This window comes from Curcuma longa, chromosome 17 (genome assembly GCF_044706935.1).
Source record: "Curcuma longa cultivar G26 ecotype Majalengka, Jawa Barat chromosome 17, ITB_CL_G26_1.1, whole genome shotgun sequence".
In the NCBI taxonomy this organism is placed as follows: Eukaryota; Viridiplantae; Streptophyta; class Magnoliopsida; order Zingiberales; family Zingiberaceae; genus Curcuma; species Curcuma longa.
Window position 1 is genome coordinate 1,991,281 of NC_133877.1, and position 25,886 is coordinate 2,017,166.

General features: G+C 40.4%; 3 protein-coding genes and 2 pseudogenes across 3 annotated transcripts; 3 read left to right on the forward strand and 2 right to left on the reverse strand.

The window, feature by feature from the left end:
* The first annotated feature begins 74 nt into the window (after nt 1-74).
* On the forward strand, nt 75-2,407 carry LOC141811492 (homeotic protein knotted-1-like; annotated as a pseudogene).
* Nucleotides 2,408-3,219: 812 nt separating this feature from the next.
* Nucleotides 3,220-3,732, forward strand: LOC141848411 (EPIDERMAL PATTERNING FACTOR-like protein 2). Its single transcript, XM_074736441.1, has 3 exons — nt 3,220-3,298; nt 3,388-3,425; nt 3,490-3,732. The coding sequence occupies exons 1-3, from the start codon at nt 3,220-3,222 to the stop codon at nt 3,730-3,732; spliced, it is 360 nt and encodes a 119-aa protein (XP_074592542.1).
* Nucleotides 3,733-8,662: 4,930 nt separating this feature from the next.
* Nucleotides 8,663-23,843, forward strand: LOC141848403 (uncharacterized). Its single transcript, XM_074736431.1, has 18 exons — nt 8,663-8,937; nt 9,004-9,165; nt 9,555-9,734; nt 10,000-10,057; nt 10,147-10,197; nt 10,894-10,976; nt 11,383-11,470; nt 12,274-12,318; nt 12,385-12,459; nt 12,532-12,600; nt 13,061-13,176; nt 20,607-20,719; nt 22,043-22,122; nt 22,431-22,551; nt 22,761-22,827; nt 22,979-23,133; nt 23,218-23,633; nt 23,769-23,843. Exons 1-16 carry the CDS (start codon nt 8,663-8,665, stop codon nt 23,112-23,114), a joined length of 1,719 nt encoding a protein of 572 aa, XP_074592532.1. The 3' UTR covers nt 23,115-23,133; nt 23,218-23,633; nt 23,769-23,843.
* On the reverse strand, nt 13,550-15,147 carry LOC141811410 (uncharacterized; annotated as a pseudogene).
* On the reverse strand, nt 23,754-25,659 carry LOC141811494 (putative proline-rich receptor-like protein kinase PERK6). Its single transcript, XM_074699522.1, has 7 exons — nt 25,604-25,659; nt 25,007-25,534; nt 24,812-24,898; nt 24,638-24,708; nt 24,488-24,564; nt 24,262-24,403; nt 23,754-24,170 (listed from the first exon to the last, which is right to left on the reverse strand). The coding sequence occupies exons 1-7, from the start codon at nt 25,653-25,655 to the stop codon at nt 23,754-23,756; spliced, it is 1,374 nt and encodes a 457-aa protein (XP_074555623.1). The 5' UTR covers nt 25,656-25,659.
* Between the last annotated feature and the right edge of the window lie 227 nt (nt 25,660-25,886).

Sequence of the window (25,886 nt, forward strand, 5' to 3'; positions counted from 1 at the left end):
GGTTTAATGAACAAGTTAATTATTCATTTATTTCTCCTCTTTAACTTTTACATATCTCATCCTATCGTGGTGGGATGGAGGAGCTGTCTCAGCAGATGGGCGGCGGCAGCAATTTCCTCTACCTCCCGTCCTCCACCGCCATGTCACCATTGGTCGCCGAGGCCTCCTACGGCCGCGCGGGGGACCATGCCCACGATTACTGCCCCCACCACGCCTACGTCCAACCCCTGCCGCCGTCTCAGGATACCGGCCGCCGAGGACGGAATGAAGGCCAAGATCATGTCCCACCCGCAGTGCTCGACCCTCATCGCCGCTTTCATCGACTGCCAAAAGGTGGCATTTACTTCTATGTCTCATTTAATTTATTCATCGATCGACTTGCTTGATTAAATTCTCGTCGTACGTGTATGATTTATGTAGGTGGGAGCGCCGCCGGACGCGGCGGCGCGGCTCGGAGTTGTCCCGGGAACTCGAGTCACGGTTGAGTTGCCGCCGTCGAGAAGCCTCCAGCGACCCCGAGCTCGACCAATTCATGGCATGCAATTAATTACTCTCCGCACCTCTCTCTACGCATAAACAACTGCACGAGTATGAAATCTAAAGACGCAATAAATTAAACAGGAAGCCTACTGCGACATCCTGGCGAAGTACCGGGACGAGCTAAGCCGGCCGCTGCAAGAAGCCACGAAGTTCCTCAACAGCGCGGAGTCGCAGCTCACAGCGTTCGCCGCCGCCGCCTCCTCCTCCTCCTCCTCCTCCCGGCTCTTCTCTTACTCTGGTAAGTACAATTCAATTCAAACCATCGCATGATTATATTAACAATAGTGTCCGAGTTCATACGCTGCTCTACTACTGTTCATCTTTCCCTTGAAACGAAGATGAGAGAAAAGGTGGAATTGTAGTTCCTCTGCAGTGTTTACTCTGACTCCTCTTCTCCTCTAGCTAGGCAACATGCATTTATGCTCACAGCCACAGCCGGTGTGGCTCAGTGGATTGGAACTTTGTATTCGAGGAGGAATTAATAGGGAGGAGGGACTTCTTGCTATAAATTCTCTTGAGTTTGAAATTGTTGCCCTCAGGGTGTATTTCTGGTCAAATTTTACCGGAACTTATAACTTATTATTCATCCCATCACACGCCTTTTGACTGTATATCTTTTTGACTGTATATCTGAATTTAACTCCCTCATCTCTGGGGCATAGTTGAATTGGTTATGATAGAATAGACTTGCAGAAGAGAGCAAATGTTCGAATCTTGACGAAGCTGAGACAATACCCTCCTCCGTCGTGGCTAACTACAGAATGTAAGATACCCGTGGGATCCAGATGAGAACATGGTCGTGGGGCCGACCGTGTGGGGCCGCTGGGGTGGTGGATTCCATCTTTTGCAGAAAAGAATTTAACTCCTTCTATACCCGTGGGACCGACTCTAAAGGGCCACTTCGATCTACTTTTTTTTTCTTGAATTTGAAATTGTTTCCCAATCAACACTAGTTCTTATATATAATACTAGTCCACAATAACCTTTTGTTTGATTGTTTCTCTTGGATTGCACCCATCCAAATTTATTGAGTCATTGCGTCACTTAGACCTTTTAGATCACTTTAGTATGAAACACTTGTTCATCTAAACCAATCAATTTACTAGGTTGCACCACTTAGGCATGGTAGGATAATTATATAGGATTCAATTCACGATTACATTAAATCTACTGATTTACTTACATACTTTGGAGAAAACTAGGAAATGGATGTTGTTTATTTTTTATCAAAAGAATGTTTGTATAAGAGCTTGTCATCAGTAACATCTGATCTGCACTGATTTACTGACATTTTGTGTAGAGGTAGTTTTGTTGATTGTTCTTCTACTTAAAAGATGCAGAGGAGAAAGAAGAAGATGCTGCATCATCCGAAGAGGACCTTGATCCAAGCAGCAGTGACGCTGATCTCCTGAAGATTGATCTGCACGCCGACGACAAAGATCTGAAACTCCACCTGAAGAAATACAGTGGCTACTTGAGCAGCCTTCAGCAAGAACTCTCCAAGGAGAAGAAGAAAGGAAAGCTGCCGAAGGAAGCCCGGCAAAAACTCCTCGAGTGGTGGGAGTTGCACAACAAATGGCCATATCCTTCTGTACGAGTTCAACTCGATGTCTTAATTTCTGAAATGCTGAAGAGTTTCATCTGTTCCTTATCATTGTTGTGATTGTTTAACTTGTTTTGTGACAAAATGCAGGAATCTGAGAAGGTTGCTCTCGTTGAATCTACCGGCCTGGACCAGAAGCAAATCAACAACTGGTTTATAAACCAAAGGAAGCGGCACTGGAAGCCATCAGAGGACATGCAATTCATGGTGTGCATGGAAGGGCAATTCATGGGAGGTGATGGCCTTCATCGCCTCGGTCCCTAATTCATTGAAGTGTTCATTGATGCATAAACACCAAAACTATCGTTGAATTATATGTTTGAGTTCTACAATACCATTGTCAGGCAAGTTTGTAGTTTCAAAGTTCTTCAATACCACAGAATGTATACGTCACACTGTCATGAACTCTGCTAACTACTTTGTATTGCAATAAATACGTGTTTTTTTTTTGCTTTAATTAGGGAAATTGAAAAGACTGATTGGTTTAGAAGATTGCAAGATGCATGATAAAAGAAGGTTATCCTTCATGTGTGGATGAAATCTGCCACTGCAAGGGCCCAAGCACAAGCGTCCGCCATGCAAGCACCACGAGCTTGCAGAGTTGCAGTGACAGATTGGACACGCAATGCAACTGTTCGACCAAATGCCAAAATGAAGAGTAATGTATGGCGTAAGGCAGTAGCCTTGTCTGATTCCCGGAATCCAGCTAGCAGAATCCCAACACACGTACCTGATCCCTCTCCTGCTTTTATTGATCTCTTTTCACCTGCTTTCTTCTTCTGCAACATCAATCTTGCAGCTGAGTTGCGGTTGTTCTTTTGACTCGATTACTTGTAAAGCCCTGCGCCAGCTCTTGTCCTTTTTCTTATGCTACTCTGGCTCGCACTCCATCTTATCTCCCTTGCCCATCAATGCATTCAATACCTGGCTGGCTCCACTTCTGTTCGACCCCATCCTCCTCCTCCTCCTCTCCTTCATATTGGTGTTAAAAATCCTAGAGAAAAAGCAGCGGAGCGGAGCGGAGCACACTAATCAATCAGTTCCCCTGCTTCTCTTTCTCTCCTCGGCAGATAGAAATGGGCCTTCTCCAATGGCTCAACTTCCTTCTCTCATTCTTCATTCTTCTTTCCACTGCATTCAACAATTCAGTTGAAGGTAAGCTTCTTCACCTGTCATAAAGCAATCCCTTCCCTCTGTCTTTTTTCCTAATCATGAAGTTGTAAGCTCGCTCTGGTTTGTTGCAGGGAGATTTTCATTACTCAGGTTTCCGGAAATGTCAAGTGTGAGTTCTTGATTTACTCAGAAATTGTTCAGAATTTCTTGTAACTCTGGCTGTTAATTAGCAGGAAAGAGGAGAACAGACGAAGGTGAGAGTGCTGATCGGATCAAGGCCGCCAATGTGTGAGAGGAGGTGCAGAGCATGCGGCCACTGTGAGGCAGTGCAAGTGCCAGTGATCCCACAATCATTGAACAAGGATCGAAACAAGAAATCCCTGGCCTTGGCCTCTGATTCGAGGGGCGACATTAGCTCCAATTACAAGCCCCTTAGTTGGAAATGCAAGTGCGGGAACTTGATATTCAATCCTTAACTCACTACTGAATTGTAGATAATAGACACCGCTTGATGTTGCAGCTGTTTCATTCTCTTATCTTCAATTCCCTTGTTCTTGTGTGGCCTTGGAGATTACAGTAAAGCAAATTCGATGTATTTTCAACGCCGAAACTCATGATTTTTCCTTCAATTCGAGTGTGAGGCTGAGCAGGGGATGAAGGCCAAAGGTAGCAGCTTCAGCAGATTGATCCAGAGATTAAAAATAGACAGAGACAGACAAAGGGTCCGTGAAGAGACATGACAAGAGTTTTACAGTTAAATGCTCAAACCGCACGCCATTCCTTCCCCATGAAAGGCTATGTCACAGCACAGTGCCCAACGAATCTATCTCGTCTCATCATGTTATTATATATATATATATATAGAAATAGATATAGATTACTGTTTTGCAAGCAAAAGTTGAGCGCAGAAAAGATTTCGTCATCTCTGATCAGAGAGAGGGGAGATATTGTTTGAAGTGTGTGCATTGATGAGGCATTTCATTGATGTCACGCCATGGCAAGGATTGGGCAGACAAATAATGGAGGATCTCTGATTTCTTCTTCTTTGGACGCCCCTCAGGCCTCAGCCATGCAGGGACAGGAACGTTGCTGGTGGAGACCATTGACCATTATTCATAGTTCTGGATCAATTAACGTACGTAAATCCATGCATGCTGCATGGCCACGTCGGCGGGGGCAACGTGGCAACGTCTGATTAGGCGTGTTGCATGTTATTGACTGTTCATATCGTTGTCTCTTATTTCCGAATCCGAAAACCTCGTTCTTAAACATGAGTAAAGAACACTGATTTTTTTGAATCATCTAGTGTGAATATTGATGTTGAGAACTTTGTTGTTCATGAATATATATTTACGACTGAAGAGATAAAAGAGTAGAGTAGCTAGATTGGATTGATGTTGGAGGATCAAAACCTAAGAAGGAAAGTCACCTAAATAGTTTAGGGTTTAGGTCAATAAAACTTGGGTTAAACCTAAACCCTATCCAAGTAGCTTCTATTGTACAGTATTATACATATTGGATATACAATTTATTCATTTCTCATCAATTTATTCTTAGTTTTTGAGTCTTATTGTTTTATAAATTGATTCAATTACCGTTACTCAACCCAAACAACAACTTAGTAAACCATTAAAATTCACAAATATGTGCAAGTGAACCTCATTTGCACATGTAATAATGTCAAAATTGAGTGTGAGTTGTTCCAAATTAAAAGTCCTTCCTCTTTAAGTTAGCTAGATAGCAAACTTTTCGATCTAGACGGTCGTAGTGCGCTTGATTTACACACCAATTAAGCGGGTATCGACAACGTATGACTACATTTGTCGAATGCATTAATAACTAATAACCAATTTTCTCAAAACCATAGGCGGGAATCCATAATTCGACTGCAATTCAATCTATTCATCCTTAAAACATATGCGGGTACTGCCTATTTTGATCGAATTAATAAACACTTTTAATTTATAATCATATATAATAAACTTGCTTAAATCATTTTCCTAGATAAGCTCAAATATAAAAACAAAACAAAAACAATTGAAATCATGGAATCAAAAGTAAAATTGATCATAATATGAGTCCAATACAACAAGAACCAAGACCTTAATTAAGCAACATTGTAGAACAAAGCTTCATCTCTCTCTCTCTCTCTCTCTCAGCTGCTTCAGAAGGATTCATAGAAGCGTAGGAACAACATATCCTCCTCCTTCACTGGCTGTTGGATTGACATGTCCCTCACCTCCTCCTCCTTCACTGGTTGTCGGATTGACATGTCCCTCACCTCCTCCTCCTCCTCCTCCTCCTTCACTGGTTGTCGGATTGACATGTCCCTCACCTCCTCCTCCTTCATGGATGGAGGCTTCAGTCACATATCCTCCTCCTCCTTCATGGATGGAGGCTTCAGTCACATATCCTCCTCCTTCCACAGGGGTCAAATTATTGTAGTGACAACCATCTCCTTCTCCTCCATGGAAGGAAGTTGTATTCACTACATATCCTCCTCCTTCTCCTCCATGAAAGGAACTTGTGCCCACATATCCTCCTCCTCCTCCTCCTCCATGAAAGGAACTTGTGCCCACATATCCTCCTCCTCCTCCCACTCCTCCATGGAAGGGAGTTGTATTCACATATCCTCCTCCATGGAAGGAAGTTGTGCCTACATATCCTCCTCCACCTCCATGGAAGAAAGTTGTGTCATATCTTCCTCCTCCTCCTCCTCCTCCTCCTCCATGGAAGGGAGTTGTATTCACATATCCTCCCCCTCCTCCTCCTCCTCCTCCTCCTCCTCCTCCTCCTCCTCCAAGGAAGGGAGTTGTATTCACGTATCCTCCTCCTCCATGGAAGGAAGTTGTGCCCACGTAACCTCCTCCTCCTCCACCGCCTCCAAAGATGGAAGATGAGTTCGCATATCCTCGTCCTCCTGCTTGAGCAGCGCCACCTCCAACGAAGGAAAGTAAGTTCACATATCCTCCTCTTCCTCCTCCTCCTCCACCACCATCACCTCCAAGGACGAAAGTTGATGAGTTCACGCGTGTGGAGAAGACGCCGCGGCTACTTCCCGCTGCGGCGGGCCACAGACTCCCTCCGGCGCCACTGCCGCTTGCGCCGCCACTATTGAATGCGCTCGCCATGTTCAAGTGTCCCCTCACTCGAGTCTCTGCTCGAGACTTGATGTTCTCCAGCACCTCCTTCATTTTATCCATCTCCTCCAGCCCCACGTCGGCGAGGCTGTCCATCCACTCAAACCACTGCATTGCCTCCGACTGCCGCTGCTCCAGAACCGCCCGCTGCGCCTTGGTCTCGTCGAGTTCCCTCGTCACCTCCATCAGCTTCTGGTTCAGGTCCTTCACCACCTGCGCGTCTCACAAAACCTCAAAAAATCGTGAAATCAAGCACCAGGCGAGCAAATCAAATCAAAGTGATCACCTGCTTTCGATGGTAGAGTTCAGGCACCGTGCCGGCGATCCTGTACGGATCGCCGGACAAGAAGCGGTCGATGATCACGTCGACTGAAGGGCTGCCGAAGGAGTGAGGTCTGCCGGTCGGGGAGAAGACCACCACCCCCACCTCGATGCCGCAGAGCGTGGCCAGGTCACTGGCCTTGGCATAGATCCCGTTCCGCCGCTTCGAGAAGCTGATGTAGCGAGCGTCTTCGTCCTCGATCCTCTTGATCTCGATCTTCTGCTTGCCCCGGGTCGTCTTCCTCCCTCTCACCATCGCCCCGCTGATCATTGATTAAGAAGAAGAAGAAAATCTATTGCTCCCACACAATCTCACTCGAGGCCGGAGGTGAATGCCATTTATAGGGAGAGAGAGGAGAGAGACTGGACTAAGAACAGAGCACTCGAATCATAGATTGATTGCATGGAATTGTCCGCCACTTGTCAAAATTTGGAAGGTGATTCAATCATTTGAACGTTTCGAACAAATTTTATATGTTTTTTTGGTAGGAACTCAAGTGCAAGGAATTTTTTCAAGTTTTTTTGTAATTTTAAATTATGATGCAATAATAACCCTATTTCAAATATATATATATATATATAATATAATATTATATTATATATATATATATATATTTTTAACAAGGTGATTATCGAGATCATTACGATGCATGATCGTATTAGTAACCTATTAACCAAAAGTCATTAGTATAAATTACAAAGGTGCAATATATGGCCGCCCGGATAAACTCGGGTGAAAGGCAACAAAGTTTTGGTTATTAAGACAATTTACGTTCGTTATATTTTAATGAAAATAGCCTTTGTGAGGAATATATTAACAATTGTTTTGAAGTCTAATTAAATGCAATTTTGGTAATCAATAAAAGATTTTATAGGGTGAGAATTGCATGTTAGGTTGTCAGCCCGTGTGGACTTTCAAATAATATTCAATGAATAAAAAATTTTATACAGTAAGTTGTAATTAAATATTATTAATCTAGGAATATATATATATATATATATATATATATATATATATATATATATATATATATATATATATATATATATATTTATTTATTTATTTATTTATTTGGTTAATTAGGTGGCAAGAAGCTAGTAGTGAACTAGGGTTAAAGGTTTAAATTTTAGAGAAACTCCTTCAAACATGAGATACTTGTGAAAGTGCTCATTTATTGATCAAAATTGTGATGTATGTGTATAAAATACACATATAATAAATCACCATTTTCCTCCCAATAATGAATGAATAGTGGTAGTGAAGCAAATCAAAAGTTTTCTCTACGTAAACTCGATATAGAATTAAGTTTGCGTCGCTAATGAATTTAAGAAAGCACGAGCAATGTGGCATTTGGCACCTTGCAATGGTTTCTTGTCGAACTAATGCGGCCAAAAATTATCAAATACACTCGAGTTTGATCCATCTAGAAACCACATCACATGTCGACAATTCAATGCCAAAAAATGATAATAAAATAATAAATAATTGTTCGTTGATCGTTACGACACTCGCTCTTGCCCATCACCTCGCGCCCACATCTTTTGCTTCCATCCTCCATCACACATCATCGGTCCATAGTAAGGTTCACATGCCTTTTGGCCATATTCTTACCAGCTGATTGGAGTCTTTAGGAATTAATGTCACTAGGGGCAAGGTGGGGAAAATGTCAAAGAAATATTCCAGACTGGACTTCGAGCCTTCTCGAAGTCTAAGATTACCACACGGTTTGGGACGTTAGATGGGTGGATGGGCGTGCACCAGGTACACTGCCAGCTGCTGCGCCTGCTGCGAAGGACGTAGAGGAGGATCCTGCCCCCGAGGGAGCCGAGGGAGCCGAAGATTTGTTCGCATAATTTTTATTTAAAAAGTTAATTATACCTTTCAGTTTTTTGGGTTTTTTTTTTCTACCACTGTTTGCAGTAACAGCAGAGATCTCCTCGAGCAATGTGGCGATCGGCGTTCGGTGCGTGGCGCAGGGGCCGGGCGTTCTCCTCCACCTCCGCTGCTGCGTCAAGCAAGAAGTGGGACGCCGTGGTGATCGGAGGCGGCCATAACGGCCTGACTGCCGCCGCCTACCTCGCCCGTGCCGGCCTCTCCGTTGCCGTCCTTGAGAGGCGACACGTCCTTGGCGGCGCCGCCGTCACTGAGGAGATCGTTCCTGGGTTTCGCTTCTCTCGATGTAGCTACCTGCAGAGTCTCCTCCGTCCTTCCGTCATCCGGTATTCCCTTCTCATTCGCAACTCTGGAAATCTCGTCCTTTGTCCTATTGACTTGCGTATCTGAAGGGATTTGGAGTTGGCGAGACACGGCCTGAAGCTTCTTCGGAGGAATCCGTCGTCGTTCACCCCTTGCCTCGACGGCCAATATCTACTTCTGGGCCCTGATGCTGATTTCAACCATTCGGAGATTGCCAAGTTCTCAAAGAAGGACGCATTATCTTTTCCTAGGTGGAATCCTCTCTTGTTCTAATCCTTACCTATTCTAGGCATCATTGCTTTTGCAAAAGATGAAAGCACATAAAATTTGCTGATTGCTAGTAAACTTCACCCATTTAAGGCATGTTTTTTACGACCAATTTGTACAATCTGATTCATCATCTAGAAATAGCTTCCATATTGTCTGTCAATCTATCAGCTATTGAATGATAGAGGTTCATATACGTGTAGAATGATCCCCCCAAACGCCCGATGTCAAATTGTGTACCGATATGAATTTTTTGAGAATATAAAAGGGGTCCCTATGCTTTTACAAATATATCGTATGCAATGGAGACCATTGGTTGAATTCAATAACTGAAAGCATGTAGATTATGAAATTTTTTGTCTCTATTATTCAGATATGAAGAGCAACTAAAGAAATTCTGTGGATTTATGGATTATCTTCTTGACTCACCAACTCCAGAAATCAGTCATGATCTTTCATCCCTAATGTGTCAAGTGAAGGATAAATTACGAAAATCCACATTTTGGGGTCATCTTCTCCAACAAACTGTGACATTAGGACAAAAGGATATGTTGTGAGTGCTCTCATTACTCATTACCTATCACCTTTAACTTTTTAACATCAAATCAGTACAAAAATTTTGGTTTTACTAGTTCTTTGGGAATGCTTATCCAAACTTTTGCGTGCAAAAGCATTTTGGGAGTTAAATAATGTGTTCAATAAACTTATGCTTAAACTACTTTTGCTCAAAGCACTGCATTGGTCACTTTTCCATTGCTGATGGGAGAGTGCATTACAAAAATTATTTTCCTATTCCTAATTGATCCTACTTTTGGTAGGGATTTCATGGATCTTTTGCTTTCTCCCGCATCAAAGGTTTTGAACAATTGGTTTGAGGTTGATTTCTTAGTGGATTGGTTCACAAATTTGTTTTGGCAAGTATTTAATGTAGCAATTCATCTCTCATTTTCTTTAGTATATTGCAGACTGAGATACTAAAGGCAACACTGGCCACAGATGCTGTTATTGGAACTACGGTAAGAATATCCATTCAAGCAGCATCTTATTGTCAATGGTCATGCAAATTGAAAAAAAAATATCCTTTTTATCTTTTTTTCTGGTTGTGATTAAGTATTTATTTGTCATTGCTCGTTGGAATTTGTTACATTGCATTCTAGGAAAGATCTGTGTATTAGTGATCTAAATTTAATTATCAAGTATTTTTTTCTTCTTTTTTTGCACATGTAATGAAGTTATTTTGCAGCTTGATGCATGTCAGATGCTTTAGGAATAGAAAAGTAAATTCAATCAAGGAGGCTGATTGATATAATGTAGGATTGATCCTGCATCTTGGGAGGCCAAAGTGCTTCATATTGATGCTTGGTGAGCTGTAAAGAAAATAAGATTGCTGTTATTTTATTATTAGTTGTTGTTAATGAGGCATTGCTGCATGTCAGATTATATGCCATTACATTGAGTGTCTCTTGTATTAAGTAAGCATTTACACTCTGGATACTTCAAGAAGGTAGTTGATTAAAAAAATTTTCTTGGGTACTCTATGGATTCTCCATTGTTTCTCCTATTATCACACAACGGCTTGCATTTTTGCTTGATTGATGGTCCTTTTGGCTGAAGTCAACTGTTAGTTCTCTAGTTCTAAGTACTTTCACACTACGCAACTATTTTCTATCAATGCTCATGTAGTTTGTTCTTTTATCAAAATTCTACTGCAGGCAAGTGTTCATACACCTGGTTCCGGATACGTCTTACTGCATCATGTAATGGGAGAGACTGATGGAGAACGTGGTGTTTGGTCGTATGTATATATTGTCATATCTGCCATATATTCTTCTCTAAAGCATGATTTGATGTTTGATATATCAAGCATTTAGTCTAAGAATGAACAGTATGACCTCCTTATGCCAGTTCCTATGTCAGATATACATTATAGCTTGTTTATGGATAGAGGTAATATAATATATGATAATATGAAGTCGCTTTAGGCATTTCATCTAAGCATTTATGTTGAATATTGTGCCTGATTTTCTCAACTGAAATTCAAGTCTCTTTGTGTTTTCAGTATAATTTTTTTAAGAAAGACTCTACTTTTGTTTGGGATTAGATTTTTTGTGTTCTTTTTGAACCCATCAAGCAAATCCATATGGTTTTCTTCTAGCATTAGAAAAGAAGTGTGCTCCAAGAGAGAGGGATTACTGTTGCAGGTATGTTGAAGGAGGAATGGGTGCAGTATCAAAGGCCCTTAGTAATTCTGCTTGTGAATCAGGTGCCCATATTATGACTAATGCAGAGGTAATTTTTCAGAAATATTCATTTCTCCCATCTATATAAGCACACTTCTAAATCTTTCCCATTGCATTCAAGTTTTAGGATATGCACAAAAGTTACTTTGTTTAACTGTTTAAGTACATTACTAATGACTCATGCCTATAATGTAGCTACTGGATATCTAGTGGGGTCGAGTGACCACCCCACTGGATTTTTGTTCAAGCATTAAGTACTAGTGGTATTTAATTTTATATTGCATAATATTAAATCAATCAAACATTATACCTAGTATAAAATGTCCAACACTCTCATTGTCAGAATTATATATATATATATATATGTTGTTTGATGTTATTTTAATATTTCCTGTAAACCAGATAACTTGCAATACTAGCTGCCCTAAATTTTTTACACACCAAACTAATTCCCACCGCTTTCCTCTTTTGCTTGCCATTGCTGCTCTCCTCTCTCACTTGCTCTCGCCGCTATCTTCTCTTGCTCGCTGCCATCACTCTCCTCCCTCACTTCCCATCGCCACTCCTTTGTCGCTTACAGTCATCGCTCACTTTCTATGTCATCCTTTTTGTTAAATCTTTTTGAACATTATTACATCTCATATGTTGTTTTACTTTTTGTTTTCATCTTTTCTATTTGTGTCAAGATGTTTACACTTGAACTCAAGTGACCCCACCCAAATAATTTTTTGACTACACCATTGACTCATGCAGATATGTCAGTAATTCTTCAGCTTAAATTAGTGTGATTATCTTATATGATTCAGCAAGTTTTTAATCTCTAAATTGATAGTAATTGGTTTTGTCTATTAGGTTGAGCAAGTCATACTGGATGAGGCTACTGGAATGGCAACTGGAGTGAGCCCTTAAATTTGTTTGCTTAATCTAATTGCAGTTTTATTTACTGAAAATTATTTCCCTCAGGTTGCACTGCTTGATGGAACAAAAATCCATGCATCAGCTGTTCTATCAAATGCGACTCCTTACAAAACTTTTGTGGTATGACAATATTTCAATTAACATTCATATTGCATTAATGGTGTTTGAAATGGTTTTTCTACCTTCATCCAGGAGCTTGTACCTCCCAATATCCTTCCGGAAGATTTTCTCTGTGCCATCAAAAACATTGACTACAGCTCAGTAAGATCCTCTTACAATTTTAAAGTAACACTTTTTAACAGAAACTGTAAATAAATTAGTAAAAATTTCCACAGTACAACATTTAAATGCCATCTAGAATGCATTGATCAAGGTTGAATCTTCATGATCTGATTATTATCGTATATTGGAAAATAAGGCAAAAGTTTTTAAAAAAATTGGAAAACCAAGTTTCTATTCCATCATATACATACCCAAAGAAAAAGCTGTGTCTGGATTGGTTGGTTTGACTGATTTGGCAAGGACCTATTTGTCAACTAATTACAAAACGTGAGATTTCTCATCAGTGCCTATGCTGTATGCTTGAAGTAACCATGCACATTCTTGAAGGCTTTAGCGTTTGCTTGTAGCTGCATCTATTATCATGTCTTTACTTTACCTAGCAAGAAAAGCACCATAAACTGTTGTTTTGACTGTATTCTATTTTTATTTCACTGAACAGGGAACAACCAAAATAAATCTTGCTGTTTCTAGGTTGCCACAATTTAAGTGTTGCAATTCAAATGTGCTCGATCCAGGCCCTCAACATATGGGTACTATACATATCGGATCTGAAAGGTAGGTTGAGTTTGGTAAAGGGAGTACACTGATCACTGATACCAACCAGCAGCTTACATGCTCATAGGTTGTCTACATCTAAATTTTCCATCATATATAAGACTATACATGCCATTTAAGCAAGTGTTCTACTATATCCATGGTTATTCTAATACTTCATGCATTTGTGACTAATTTTGAAGAAACTTGATTGCAAAAGGAATTCAAATAATGGGAATTTGACTTGCAAGAACATGTGGAATCTCCACAAATTTGCAGCTAGTAGTTTTTCTGGTGCAGTGGTTAAAACTGCTTGCTAGGCCCAACTATTGTTGGTTTTCACAAGATTAGTCACTTTTTGTTGACTAGCTTCCTAGAGATAGAACTTGATCAATTAGATGAGTCCAGGCCTTATGCATAATCCAGAAAGAAGGCGATTTGGGCTCAGAAAGGCCCAAACCTACAAAGGTAAACCACACAAGAGTCATGTTCGAGTAATTAAGAAAAAATACCAGAATGATAGAACCAGGGTACGAAAGTGGATCTTCACCATTGAGAAAGGCTATTGTTTCATCATCCTCACTGATCCAACCATAACAAGGCTGGCGTTGGGTTGGTGCATTGGAGGTCTCACCAATTTCATCTTCATCACCCCAGCTTGGTTTTATTGCTGGTATAAAATCAGCATACTCTGGAGGATTATATTTGACCATATAATCATATTTTCCGCTAGGTTGCCCCAAAGTATCCCAGACATCCGGAGATTTTAATTTGTTGCTTTCCTGATTATTGATAGCCAAAATATGTTCTTTCCCAATCCAATCTATTAGCATCTGATCATATTCATCTATTGGAAAATCAAATTCCTCATTACCACTTGGTTTTTCTGGAGGACATAAATTTTCAATAATAGTGTTCCATTCTGATGAACCAATGGATAATCAACTTGCTGAGGCATTATTATCAACAGAAGTAGATCCGAACCCAGATACTCCCCGTCTTGTGTCCGGTAATTTCGGAACCTGCATCAGAGGTGGAGTAGCAATTTTTGTAAAAATAATTTGGGCAATAGCTTCACCTCTTTTGAATTTGACCGGTTCAAATGTTAGATTGAAAACCAGAATTTTTATTTCCCCTCGGTAATCACTATCAACGACACCTGCACCAATATGAATACCCTTTTTCCATGCAACACCAGATCGTGGTGCAATTCTTCCATAATACCCTTCTGGAATAGCCATCGCTAATCCTGTGCCAAGCAGATCTCTATCTCCTGCACCAATTTCAACATTAGAAATTATATGCAAGATCATAACCTGCTGCTCCATCAGTAGCCCTTGTTGGTATAGTTGAATTTGGGCTTAATCTTGTGAACTCCACTATAGGCAATACTTCTTCAATAGTTAATACTGCCAGAATTTCTTGCTCAGGGGAATGGATTTCTTCATCATGTTCATTAACCTGATGTGGTTGTTGCTCAGGAACTGCAGTATAACCTTCAAACTGCAAAGAAACACTTCCATCCATAAGAGCTCGGGACTGAACTCTTGTTGGAGCCATTGGATTTCTCCTTAAGGTTGGCCTCAAAATCCATCTCTGATTTTGTAGTTCTTCAGTAGAGAACCGATTCCCTGGTAGGGCAATTACTCCCCTACTAGCCAGGTAATCTGCAACGTGCTGAACATTATAAGAGAAATTTGTAAAACTTGTATTTGTCAGTCTTCCCAGCATCATTCGAGTAATTAACAAATTACTCGTGCCTCCCTGCCATTCATTATAACCATGGGTTTGTATTGATAATTCTAAATGATTTGAAAAATCATCAATACTTATCATTAAATCTGGTATGACATATGTCATTTGGGTTCCTCTGGAAAGATCCATCTCCATTGTTGCGATGATTGCACGATCTCCACGCCATCGTGTATCCCGTAGAACTATTAGTGCCATGGTTCCTGCATCACGTCTATGAAGAGTATAAACTCTTACCATTAGGAGGCCCACATGGATGTGGTGAAATCCAGCCTCTCTTAGAGTCCTATGACTCTGTGTAGTTACAAGTGGCAGATCCACCTGTCCATCTTCTACACACAGAATATCTTCTTCCGAGTAGTGCTGATATACTCGGTGTTGGGTTGGTCTATAACCTGCAGAATAAAGAATCTCTGCTGGTACCATCGTTGCTCTTCTGGATCTAGAAATTTCCAGCTGTGCTTCTGGATCCAATTGACTTTCTATAGTTCTTCTAAATCTTCTCTGACTTGGAACTATCCTTCTTTGCAAATTATACAGTCTTCTCTGATTTTGCCGATAATCCCTAATCTGGTCTTCAGCGGTAGGTACTTGAGTTGTAGTAGTAGTAACCGTCGGTGGTCTGGAAGTCATTTTAACTTTCTTTTCTCTGCTTCCAAGATATCCGAAGGATTCTTATAGACTAGAATAGAGCCCTTCTTTTTAGGAATTATTACTTCACCTCCCAAATTTAGGCCAGAAAGCCTTTTTGTCAGTTGCTCAATTGATACTTCAAGCTCTTTTGAAGGAGCTTCTGGAGGAGGTTGCTGTTGTTGCTTCTTTAGCTTTTCAACCTGATCTCGTAATTCCTGTATCAACTCTCCTTGAGATATCAGCAAAGAGATTAATGTATTATTCTGTTTAATTACAACCTTCAGCAAATCAAAGTTTGAGGCTAAGTGTTCACTGGGTTTCGCAAATCCTTTTGCAGGAGTTTCAATACTTTCTGTTGCTTTTAAGGCCTTCAGGTAATTATTATTTTCCAACTGCTTGGTTAAATCTGTCATCCACCTATTAGCCTTTTAACTTCTTGCAACACACCTTCTACCTTTCTCACACTTTGTCTTAACTCTTCACTCAATTTAACAGCTTCTTCTTCTATCAACTTTGGTTGTTTAGAAATTTCAGTAACCAGATTTCTCACTTCCGTTTTAGTCAAAGGTCTGTTTGACACAAAGTCTTTTTCCAAACTTCTTACAGAAGTCCGTAGCTGAGCTACTTCCTTCCTAAGAATTCTATTTTCTTCTTCAAGGACACAGAAATGTTTAAGGGTGACCGATGCTTGCCATCTCGTTCCTTTTGTCATGCTCCTCCTTGTACAGTATCTGCTTAGATGTTTCACAAATTAGGTCTTCATACCTGGATAACAAAGCATATTTGGTAGATGCAGCTTCCTCCTCCTGTTGAGTTACCGATGATACACCTTCTCCTGTGAGAACTGCTACCACTTCGGGTCCAGTTACAAGCCTGGATAAAGTATCTGCAAACAAATTCAATTTACCATCTATATGTTCAAAATGTACCTTTACCCCAGTTCCGGTGATGAAATCAGTAAATGCCAGCCATCTAACCCTTGAGGGTTTGTTCCTTGCAGTTTTATTATGAAAAGAGATTATTGCCTGACAATCTGTTCTTAGCGTAATCTCTTCTTTGTCAAGGAAATGAATTTTTAAGGCTGTCATTGTTTCCATTGCTGCGAATATCTCAGCATCTATCACTGATTTTACTGTGGGAAACTTTCCATGTGCATAAGCACATATTTTTTCAGAACTCCTGGGGTCATATTTACTGTTTTTCCATTTACAAATTCCTCCCCATCCTGTCATTGATCCGTCTGTTTCTAGTATAATATATGCTCCTTCTGGGGGTATTTCTAGATCAGGCAAAGTCTTTACTTGCTCTTTGATCTGTCTAACTAATTCCCAATCTGATCCCTTCATTCTTTTATCACCATGTATTGAGGTTTTTTCATATAGAGGACCCAGTTTAGAACTTAGATTAGGTATATAGGTTCTTGCATAATTCAACACTCCTAACCATGATCTAAGCCCCTTCTTTTCCTTAAGCTGATCATCTTTTACTTCAGTGATCTTCTTAATTATGTGGGGTTGAAGCCTAAGCTTTCCTTCCCCAATTTCAGCTCCTAGGAACTCAATTCTTGGTACTGCTAATTTACACTTAGTCGGGGATAATACTAGTCCATGTTCTTGACATAAACTAAGCATAATTTCAAGATGCTTAATATGTTCTGCTTCAGTTTTGGAAAAAACTAGTATATCATCAATATATACCGCAATAAATTCTTCAGTACCTTTAAATACATGGTCCATCTTCCTCTGAAATATAGCTGGTGCATTTTTTAATCCGAAGGGCATGACCAGCCACTCGTATAGTCCTTGTGGACAAATGAATGTCGTCCACTCCACAGAACTTGGTTCCATTGCAATCTGATGAAATCCAGATTTTAAATCAAACTTGGAATAAATTCTGGAATTACTGACCTTCTTGATGATCGTATTAATTCCCGGGAGGCTATACTGATCTTTATATGTATTATCATTAAGTGTTCTGTAGTTGAAAACCATCCTCTCCTTGCCTTTGACTTCCTTGCCCGTTTTCGGATCTATAGTTGTTCCAGATTGGACTATCATGGCCATAGTTCTGTGCCTGCTCTTACTTGGTCTAATAACCTTCAACTTCAGTAACTGATTAACATGCTTTTCAAAAATAGCTTTCAATGCAGGAGTTATATGCGAAAGAGGCTTATCTTGAATAGTAATATCTGGGTTGATCAAATCCAGCTTGCATACAACCTTATTTTTGGCCCAATGCAGTAATGGGTCTTCTCCAATAAATCCTTGAAGCTTCAGCCTTTCAATTAAACTCCCGTGCCTCTGCAACACCTTTGAATTATAAGGATTATTAGCAAAACATACCTGCTCCTGAATTTCCATATACTCTAATTCATTCAGCTGGAGTTCCTCAATTGCAGTATGCTGCAACTTGATTAGTCACTATTGAGGTAATATTATTGTAAAAAGTAACATTATTACCCTCAATGCGGACTCCTCCCTTTACACTTCTAATGAAGTTACATCCCAGCACCATTTGTATGCCTTCCCCTAAGGACATTTCAAATGAGTAAGTAAAGGGGATTCTAAACTTGCTTTCACCGATTCTCATGTAACCTCCTTTCAATTTCAAGCTTGCTGTCTGTTTTGAATTTACCCCACTGATCATTACAGTATTAGCACTCTGTTCTAGTGCTTTATCAGGTATTGATTTCTTATCTATACAGCACGTTGAAGCCCCTGTATCTAGTATTGCATTGACTGAGAATGGAATAATATCAGGTATTTCAAAGGTTACCTTCATATTATACAATCTGTTTGTTACCCTCTTCTGATGATATTGTCCTTCAGAGACTTTAGAGATCATTATTTCCTCTAAATACCCAATCTGCTCTTTTCCCTTTCTCCTGATCATGCAATTCTAATTGATTCAAGTCTTCCTCTAATTCTCTTTCCAGCTCATCTTCTGATCCTTTTCTGAGCATGTCTAATTCTGTCTGCAGTCGCTGAACTTCATATTGTAAGTATGAAATATAACTGAATAATTCCGGGATTAAAGATTTACCATCAAATTTCACTGGAGGTGGTGCTTCAACTTTAACTTCTAATCCCAAATAGTAATCTGCACATGGTGTACAAACTGTCAGTAAGCATACCTGGCAATGTCCTCTAGCTCTTTGGCTAGTGTTGGATCCACAGAATCTGCATCGGACATGTTGGACACTAAGCTCAGTATTGAATACCCATGCATGCTCACATTTGTATTGCTCTTCAGGAATATCCACTTGTACTTGCCACCCAGTTTCCTTGCCTAATAGCACAAATAATGTTTCTGGCAAAATACTTGTGGCAGAATTGCAATGCTGCTCTGTTGCTGTTTCGCCTTCTGAAACACTGCATATAGCATCAGAATCACTTTCCTCTGGATCAACAGAGACTACATCAAATTCTTCTGGTAACTCTAATTCTTCAAGCATTGCTATTCTTTCTTTATTTCCAACTTTGTTTCTGCATTCTCTTGCAAAATGGCCTTCTTCACCACATATGAAACATTTGCACTTTCGTACCCTGGTTCTATCATTCTGGTATTTTTTCTTGATTACTCGAACATGACTCTTGTGTGGTTTACCTTTATAGGTTTGGGCCTTTCTGAGCCCAAATCGTCTCCTTTCTGGATTATGCATAAGGCCTGGTATTGGAACTTGAGAGCAGAATTGATAATCCTTTGCACTTCTCTGCAAAACAGTCTGCTTACACATTTCCAGCATCTCTTGATTTGCATGATAAATTCTTGGAAGAATACCAATTGTATTTCCTTTATGTGTTTCTTGAAATCTCTTCTCCAGATATTCTCCAATTAGAGGCGGCATCTTCTTATAAAATTTTGATGACAATTCTTCGTTCATAAAAGCTCTTCCAGTCTTGGCTGCAAGCTCTTTATACATATTCATATAAGTATTCAAATCTCTTGTGTTATGACATACCAGTCTTTCTAAATCAAGGTAGGCCTGGTTTTGTTCCGCCGTTGATCCTGAAGCTGGATCTTCAAGAGTGAACATTCTTCTGATCTGGGAGAGGACATTCTGTGTTTCATCTGCTGAATTGACCAGTTTATCATACTGATCAGGAAACATCATCCGCCATTGAATAAAATACTTCTTCTCTGTTTCTCCCAGAAGGTTTTCTATAAATTGAACCTTGGTTCTTTTGTCCGTCCAAATCTTAGAGTCCACCACATTTGTTGTTATAGACTCCCACCTGGAAATTACATCATTATACAAACTGATGTTAGTGGGTAGCACGAGCATCGCACCTGTTTGCTGTTGTGCTGAGGGAAGTGTCCATTGCTCTGTGTTATATGCTCCCCTTATTTTCCCCAACTTTGCACCCACATATGACATGTTTCCATAAGGATTTGACATAGCTGGCCTCTCTGTAGCTGGAGCATATTGCGGAGGTCCCATCATAGTGTCTTCTGGTGGATTGTATGCCGATGACGCGGTTGAGGCTAGCACCTTCTGTGCCATTTGGACTGGATAATCCGTCATTAAGTCTAGCTCAAGATGAGCTATTTGAATTTCTTCATCCTGTTGTAAGTTAGTTTCAGCAGAAAAATAAGAAGATTCTTCTTCTGTGTCATATAAGGGAATCCATACCCACCACCTTCCGTAGAACTATTGGAGAATGGTATAAACTCTTACCATTAGGCCCACCCATTCTTCTTCTGTATCATATCCACTTGTCCATCTTCTACACATAGTACATCTTTGTCTTGGTATTGGACAACGTGGGGTTTGCTATTTTAGTTTGATACTAACTTCATTATATGAAGAGGAGCCTTGGCACACTGTAAAGTTGATGCCGTGTGACCTAGAAGTCACGCGGAAGCATCCTCTTGCAATGTAGGGTAAGGCTGCATACAATAGATTCTTCTCCGGGACCTTGTATTGGTGGGAGCTTTATGAACCGGGTTGTCCTTTTTTTATATTAACTTCTTTATATAATTGTACATACATATTAGGAGTATTATGTGGTTGCTATGCAGTTTGTGCCATAATAAAGTTATTGCCTTTTCATTTGCGCTTTTAGCATGGAGGAAATTGATGCAGCTAGCAGAGATGCTTCGAATGGCATACCATCAAGAAGACCAATCATTGAAATGACAATACCTTCTGTCTTGGATCACACCATTTCTCCACCTGGTATGACAAATGCAGATGTTAATTTTTTTTTCAGTAATATGATCTAGCTATTCTAGTTATTGTTTTACAAACACTTCAAAATTTGTGCTTGAGATGGCATTAGATGTGCCAAAATAAGTTTGACAGTTGATGTGTGATTCTCACTGATCTTTTTCTGGAAGGGAAACTGTAGTCTCCTAGATTCTTGGATTTGATTCATTTGAGCTTGCATAATATAGCAAAGAGGAAAAAGGAATTGACATTCTTACAAGATCAAAGGATAAAATTGAAGTTGACTATAAATGGAATGGTTTTGACTATGGTATATAGAATTTCCTTAGCACTCCCAGTATTCAACAAATAAACTAAACTACTTGTTTTGGGTAAATATAGGCAGAAGCAAGGACAATGAATCACTGTATGAAGTTCTTCTGCTACCTTGTTGATCTCATATTATCTTTTTTGTTTGTTTGTTTGTTTTAACTTTATGCAATATTGTCCTTTGCCTCAACTTCTCTTGATATTCAAATCCTGTATCTGTAAAGCAGAGGGTGGAAAAAAGTGGTAGATATGGATAATACACAAGTTTATGAACATCCCAATATCCTTTTGGAGAGGACATGCATTCATCATCCTACATGGTAGAAGATGGAAAATTTACCTTTCTTTAAGTTTGAGGATGTGCTAGGAATTGTTCATTAAAATGTGGTCGAACCATGTTGCTTTTTATTGGTCAAAAGAAATTGGACCTCATGTATTCCAGTTAGAGTTTTACTACATAGGTAATACCTCTGGCAATTTCTGGAATGGACATCCGCTAATTCTTTCTCCTTACTTGGTTTGCGTTTTGTTTGCCTATCTTTGTACAAGACCCTACCAATATTCTTCTTTCAATTTAATGAGGAATTATCTTTTATCTTGTGCACCAGGTACATGATTTGATAATATTCTTCAGTTCTTTTATATAGGATGTGTTAAAACACTGTGCTGATAATTTTTACTTCCTGTTGACTTTGATTTTACCTAATCCCAAAGCTTAATCAATTTAGTATATTGTTCCCAACACTTACAATACTTTTACTTACATGTTGGAATGATGGATGATGGGCTAGATTGGATTGGACAAGCCAACCACATAGATCGACTTCTCTAGAGTGTTGATATTTGTAGAATAATTATATTTGGTCAAGACATAATGCCAACAAGTATCCCCAAAAACTTAAGCTAGTGAAGCGTACAATCTATGCTTCTATATTCTATACTTAATTGATGGATAAGAATTGATTAAATGGATGATGTGGTTGATTATGAGTAACTTACAATATTTGTTTTTCTTAATCTTAGGTCAGCATGTGATTAATCTTTTTGTCCAGTATACACCCTATAAACTTTTGGAAGGAACTTGGCAAGACCCTAGCATCAGAGTGAGTTGTTTCTCTCCTCTCTATGTATCAAAAAGATGTATTACATGTGTTTTTGCTTTTTTAACGAGGTTATTGAAATCTCCTGCAAATGGAATATCCACGAGTTTACATGAATTTACTCGTGCTTTTATCTTTTGAAATATCTCTTCAGGAAAATAGTAAATATGGCAACTGTTGAAGCTATCGACACTTATGCCGTGAATTATGACAAGACATTCCTTGACTAGCTTCTCATTGCTTATAAGCTGTTACATAGTTTGAGAAATATTGCTGATAACGTTTGTTGTCGGATAACATACTCATTTCAGGAATCATTTGCTCAAAGATGTTTCTCCTTGATTGACGAATATGCGCCTGGGTTCAGCTCCTCTGTCATTGGGTATGACATGTTGACTCCTCCTGATCTTGAAAGAGAATTTGGACTCACAGGTAAATTTCAGAAACTGATATAAATTATCCATAAGGCAAAAATACCATGATAGTTACTAAATATGTCAAACTTTTCAAGAAAATCTTCTTCTCAGCAGATCTGATCAAGTTTTTTTTCAGATATTGGTTATCAGTACCCTTAAACAAGCAATGTTCTCAGGAATCACCAACGTTAGATATCTGACTTGGGTACATATTTAATTTAACAGGCGGAAACATATTCCATGGTGCCATGAGTTTGGATTCTATGTTCCTGATGCGACCAATCAAAGGCTGGTATGTATATTTTCTTTTCTACACAATTTACTAATAACAGAAGCACTTTCAGAGAAGTTCTCCATTTTGGAAACCGAAGAAAGCATATTTTTATAAAATTACAGCATTAGCAGTGTCGATTGCAGTTCCATGAAAACTTTTATTTTTGCAGGTCAGGTTACAGAACACCTGTGAAGGGGCTTTATCTTTGTGGGAGTGGCACACATCCTGGAGGTGGCGTAATGGGGGCGCCTGGTCGCAATGCTGCCTCTGTCGTCATTGAACACTTAAAATCCACGAAGAAGTAGAGATCTCTGTTCAACACAGGTTAGGGATTAAGAGATGTGTTTTGTTTGTTGATGCATTGCGATAATCAACTACTTATTGGTTAGTTGCTTCAATTATTGACAGCAAATCCAATTATGCCAACAAGCTATCTTTCCTATTGAGAAGTGAGAACCATGTCGATTGTGACCGGTGCTAGGCTTCTCGTCCGATGAATCTTATGCGTACGAATCCCTGCTTCGTCGCGTTATTGATGGATCTTTTGATGTATCCATTTGAAGCAACGAGAGGTAGACAATAGACGATGCATTAGCTGCATTCCTATTTAAAAGCTCACCAAATTATGGTGGTGACATGGTAACTTGATCTGTTCTTGTAGCTCAAGCAGTAGTCATAAAATTCATGTTGGTATGCTGTTCGATAAAACGATAAGATTCGTAAGTCATGTTTGCGATAGATTTGTGCTTTAATTTTATCGATGTTCTTTGCATCGACAAAGTTGAGCTTGCCTGGTAAAGAAGAATTGATCGACAAAGATTGAGGTTAGTACTCTTCTCTATATACTTGTGCTACAAAGCTGAGAGATCAAATGAATGAGCTATCATCAAATGTAAACAAGAAAAGACCTTTCATCTACCAACTAGTTTGACTCAGAGCTATACTTATTTGGTTTTCAGACTCGGAAGGGAATCCATGCTCGATGCGGATTGATGACTGTCGTGTTCCCGGATCGGTCCACTGCACTCACCACTATTCTCGGAACTGGCTACTACGACTCTCTTGGCTCGGTTGGTCTTCGGAGTAGTGTAGGTGCTCGAATCATACTCGGAGCTTGAGCTGAAGAGCATGTTGGGTGCAGGCCTACCCCCCTCACCTAAGTCTTCATTCAATACATCACCTTCTAGAGCTCTAACAATCTGACTCATTCTAGGCCGTTTCTTCGCAGAATGGCGAATACAAGCGGCCGCAGATGCTACCATGCGTGCCATCTCCGACGGGTTATAGTTACCTTCTAGGCGAGGATCAACTAACACATTATAGTTTCCATCGGCCAGAGTCTGAGAGAGAATAGGCCGAGCCTAGCATCATCAATCAAGGAAAATGAGCATAATTTAGTTTGATGAACCAAGTGAGAATAAGTCAAGTCATGCATGAGCTAAACATGCTAACCCAATCGACCAAACTATCATCCATCTCTGAGCTATCAACTGGCCGTCTTCCGGTGATCAACTCAAGAAGCACCACTCCGAACGAAAAGACATCGGATTTCTCGGTTAGCTTTCCACTCGATGCATACTCCGGAGCTAAATACCTAGCAAGGAAGACAATGCCTCAAATTATCGGAAAAAAATTGACCATTTGGCAAATCACTTATCGAAGCATGCATCATGCTCACCCGAAAGTTCCCATAACTCGAGTCGATACATGAGTGTAGTCGTCTAACGATAGCTTTGCCAACCCAAAATCTGCAACCTGGATGTGTTCTTTCATCAGTTAATTCTCAAGCAATTCGCAATTTGTGGATGAACCAAATTCCCGCCCTTACCCTGGCTTCAAATTTGAAATCCAAAAGAATATTGGCGCCCTTGATATCGCGATGAATAATTCGGGGGTGACCTTCATAAGCAATTCAACTAGACAAATCAAAATTTGATATTTGTCTCATGTGTTTGAATTCGAGAAACATGAACAAACATATGTATACATATATACAACTCACAATCCTCGTGCAAGTAGGCGAGGCCTTTGGCCGATCCTAACGCGATCTTATGCCTCGATGGCCAGTCCATCACCGGGAGACCTTCTCCTGTGATAAATGGTGCAAATTTGCGTTATTTGTACTTAATAACACGGCGATACATGAACACAAAACTTCTAGCATAGAAGAAAAAGATAGAGGCAAGTGAGGGCTAACCATGGAGGTGATACTCAAGAGTATTGTTGGGCACAAATTCATACACCAACAATCTTTGTGAACCAGCAACGCAGTAGCCTACCAGAGAAACAAGGTGTCGATGGTGCACTCGACTGATGATCTCGACTTCAGCTTGGAACTCCTTCTCCCCTTGCCCGCTCCCCGTCTTGAGTTGTTTGACGGCGATCTCTTTTCCGTTGGGTAGGATTCCTTTGTGAACGTATCCAAATCCTCCCTGCCCCAGTAGATTGGAATCCGAGAAGCCATTGGTGGCCGTCGCAAGCTCCTCGAAGGTGAATGCGCTTCTGTTGAAGCCGAGTGCGATGACAGGGGAGGGAGGAGGCAGGGGAGGTCCATGGGGCCCTGAGTACGCCGAGCTTGCATCGCTGGCGGCCACCATGCTCGACGGTGGCTGCCACCCGACACGATGCGAACCCGGAGGAGGTGGAACCTTCACGACGTGCTCGGCGCCTTGATTTCTGTTGTGCCAATTTTGCGATCGCCCGCCGTCGTAAAAGAGATCAGTGTCTACAAACATGAAACTCGTTGAGTATTTATCCATTAGACGATCGAGCGTCTTGCGTTTGCATGACAAACCTTCTGCGCGCTTCTTCTTCTTCTTCGAGCAACATATGCAGAGGCCAAGCATGAGCGCTAGAAAAAGTCCTACGCCTGCCACAACCCCTATAAAGATAGGCAAATTGATGTCGCCTTGTCGTTTTGAATGAGAAGGCGGTGTTAGTTCCTCGGGAGGCGACGGCCGCCACTTATGTGGAGGCGGTGGCGGAGGCGGAGGCGGCGGTGGTGGAGGAGGTGGTGGTGAAGAGTCATCGTCGACATTGTTCTTTAACTTTACTGGCGGTGGCGGTGGCGGTGCCGG

What these genes read in the sequence shown, in the direction of transcription:
- LOC141848411 (XM_074736441.1), top strand. Translation starts at nt 3,220, where the DNA reads ATGGGCCTTCTCCAATGGCTCAACTTCCTTCTCTCATTCTTCATTCTT. An exon ending in ATTCAACAATTCAGTTGAAG is followed by an intron (nt 3,299 to 3,387) that starts GTAAGCTTCTTC and finishes GGTTTGTTGCAG; the next exon opens with GGAGATTTTCATTACTCAGG. An exon ending in GGTTTCCGGAAATGTCAAGT is followed by an intron (nt 3,426 to 3,489) that starts GTGAGTTCTTGA and finishes GTTAATTAGCAG; the next exon opens with GAAAGAGGAGAACAGACGAA.
- LOC141848403 (XM_074736431.1), top strand. Translation starts at nt 8,663, where the DNA reads ATGTGGCGATCGGCGTTCGGTGCGTGGCGCAGGGGCCGGGCGTTCTCC. An exon ending in CTACTGGAATGGCAACTGGA is followed by an intron (nt 12,319 to 12,384) that starts GTGAGCCCTTAA and finishes TATTTCCCTCAG; the next exon opens with GTTGCACTGCTTGATGGAAC. An exon ending in TCACACCATTTCTCCACCTG is followed by an intron (nt 20,720 to 22,042) that starts GTATGACAAATG and finishes TCTTAATCTTAG; the next exon opens with GTCAGCATGTGATTAATCTT.
- LOC141811494 (XM_074699522.1), bottom strand. Translation starts at nt 25,655, where the DNA reads ATGCTTGGCCTCTGCATATGTTGCTCGAAGAAGAAGAAGAAGCGCGCA. An exon ending in CGAGTTATGGGAACTTTCGG is followed by an intron (nt 24,404 to 24,487) that starts GTGAGCATGATG and finishes CTTCCTTGCTAG; the next exon opens with GTATTTAGCTCCGGAGTATG. An exon ending in ATGATAGTTTGGTCGATTGG is followed by an intron (nt 24,171 to 24,261) that starts GTTAGCATGTTT and finishes TGATGATGCTAG; the next exon opens with GCTCGGCCTATTCTCTCTCA.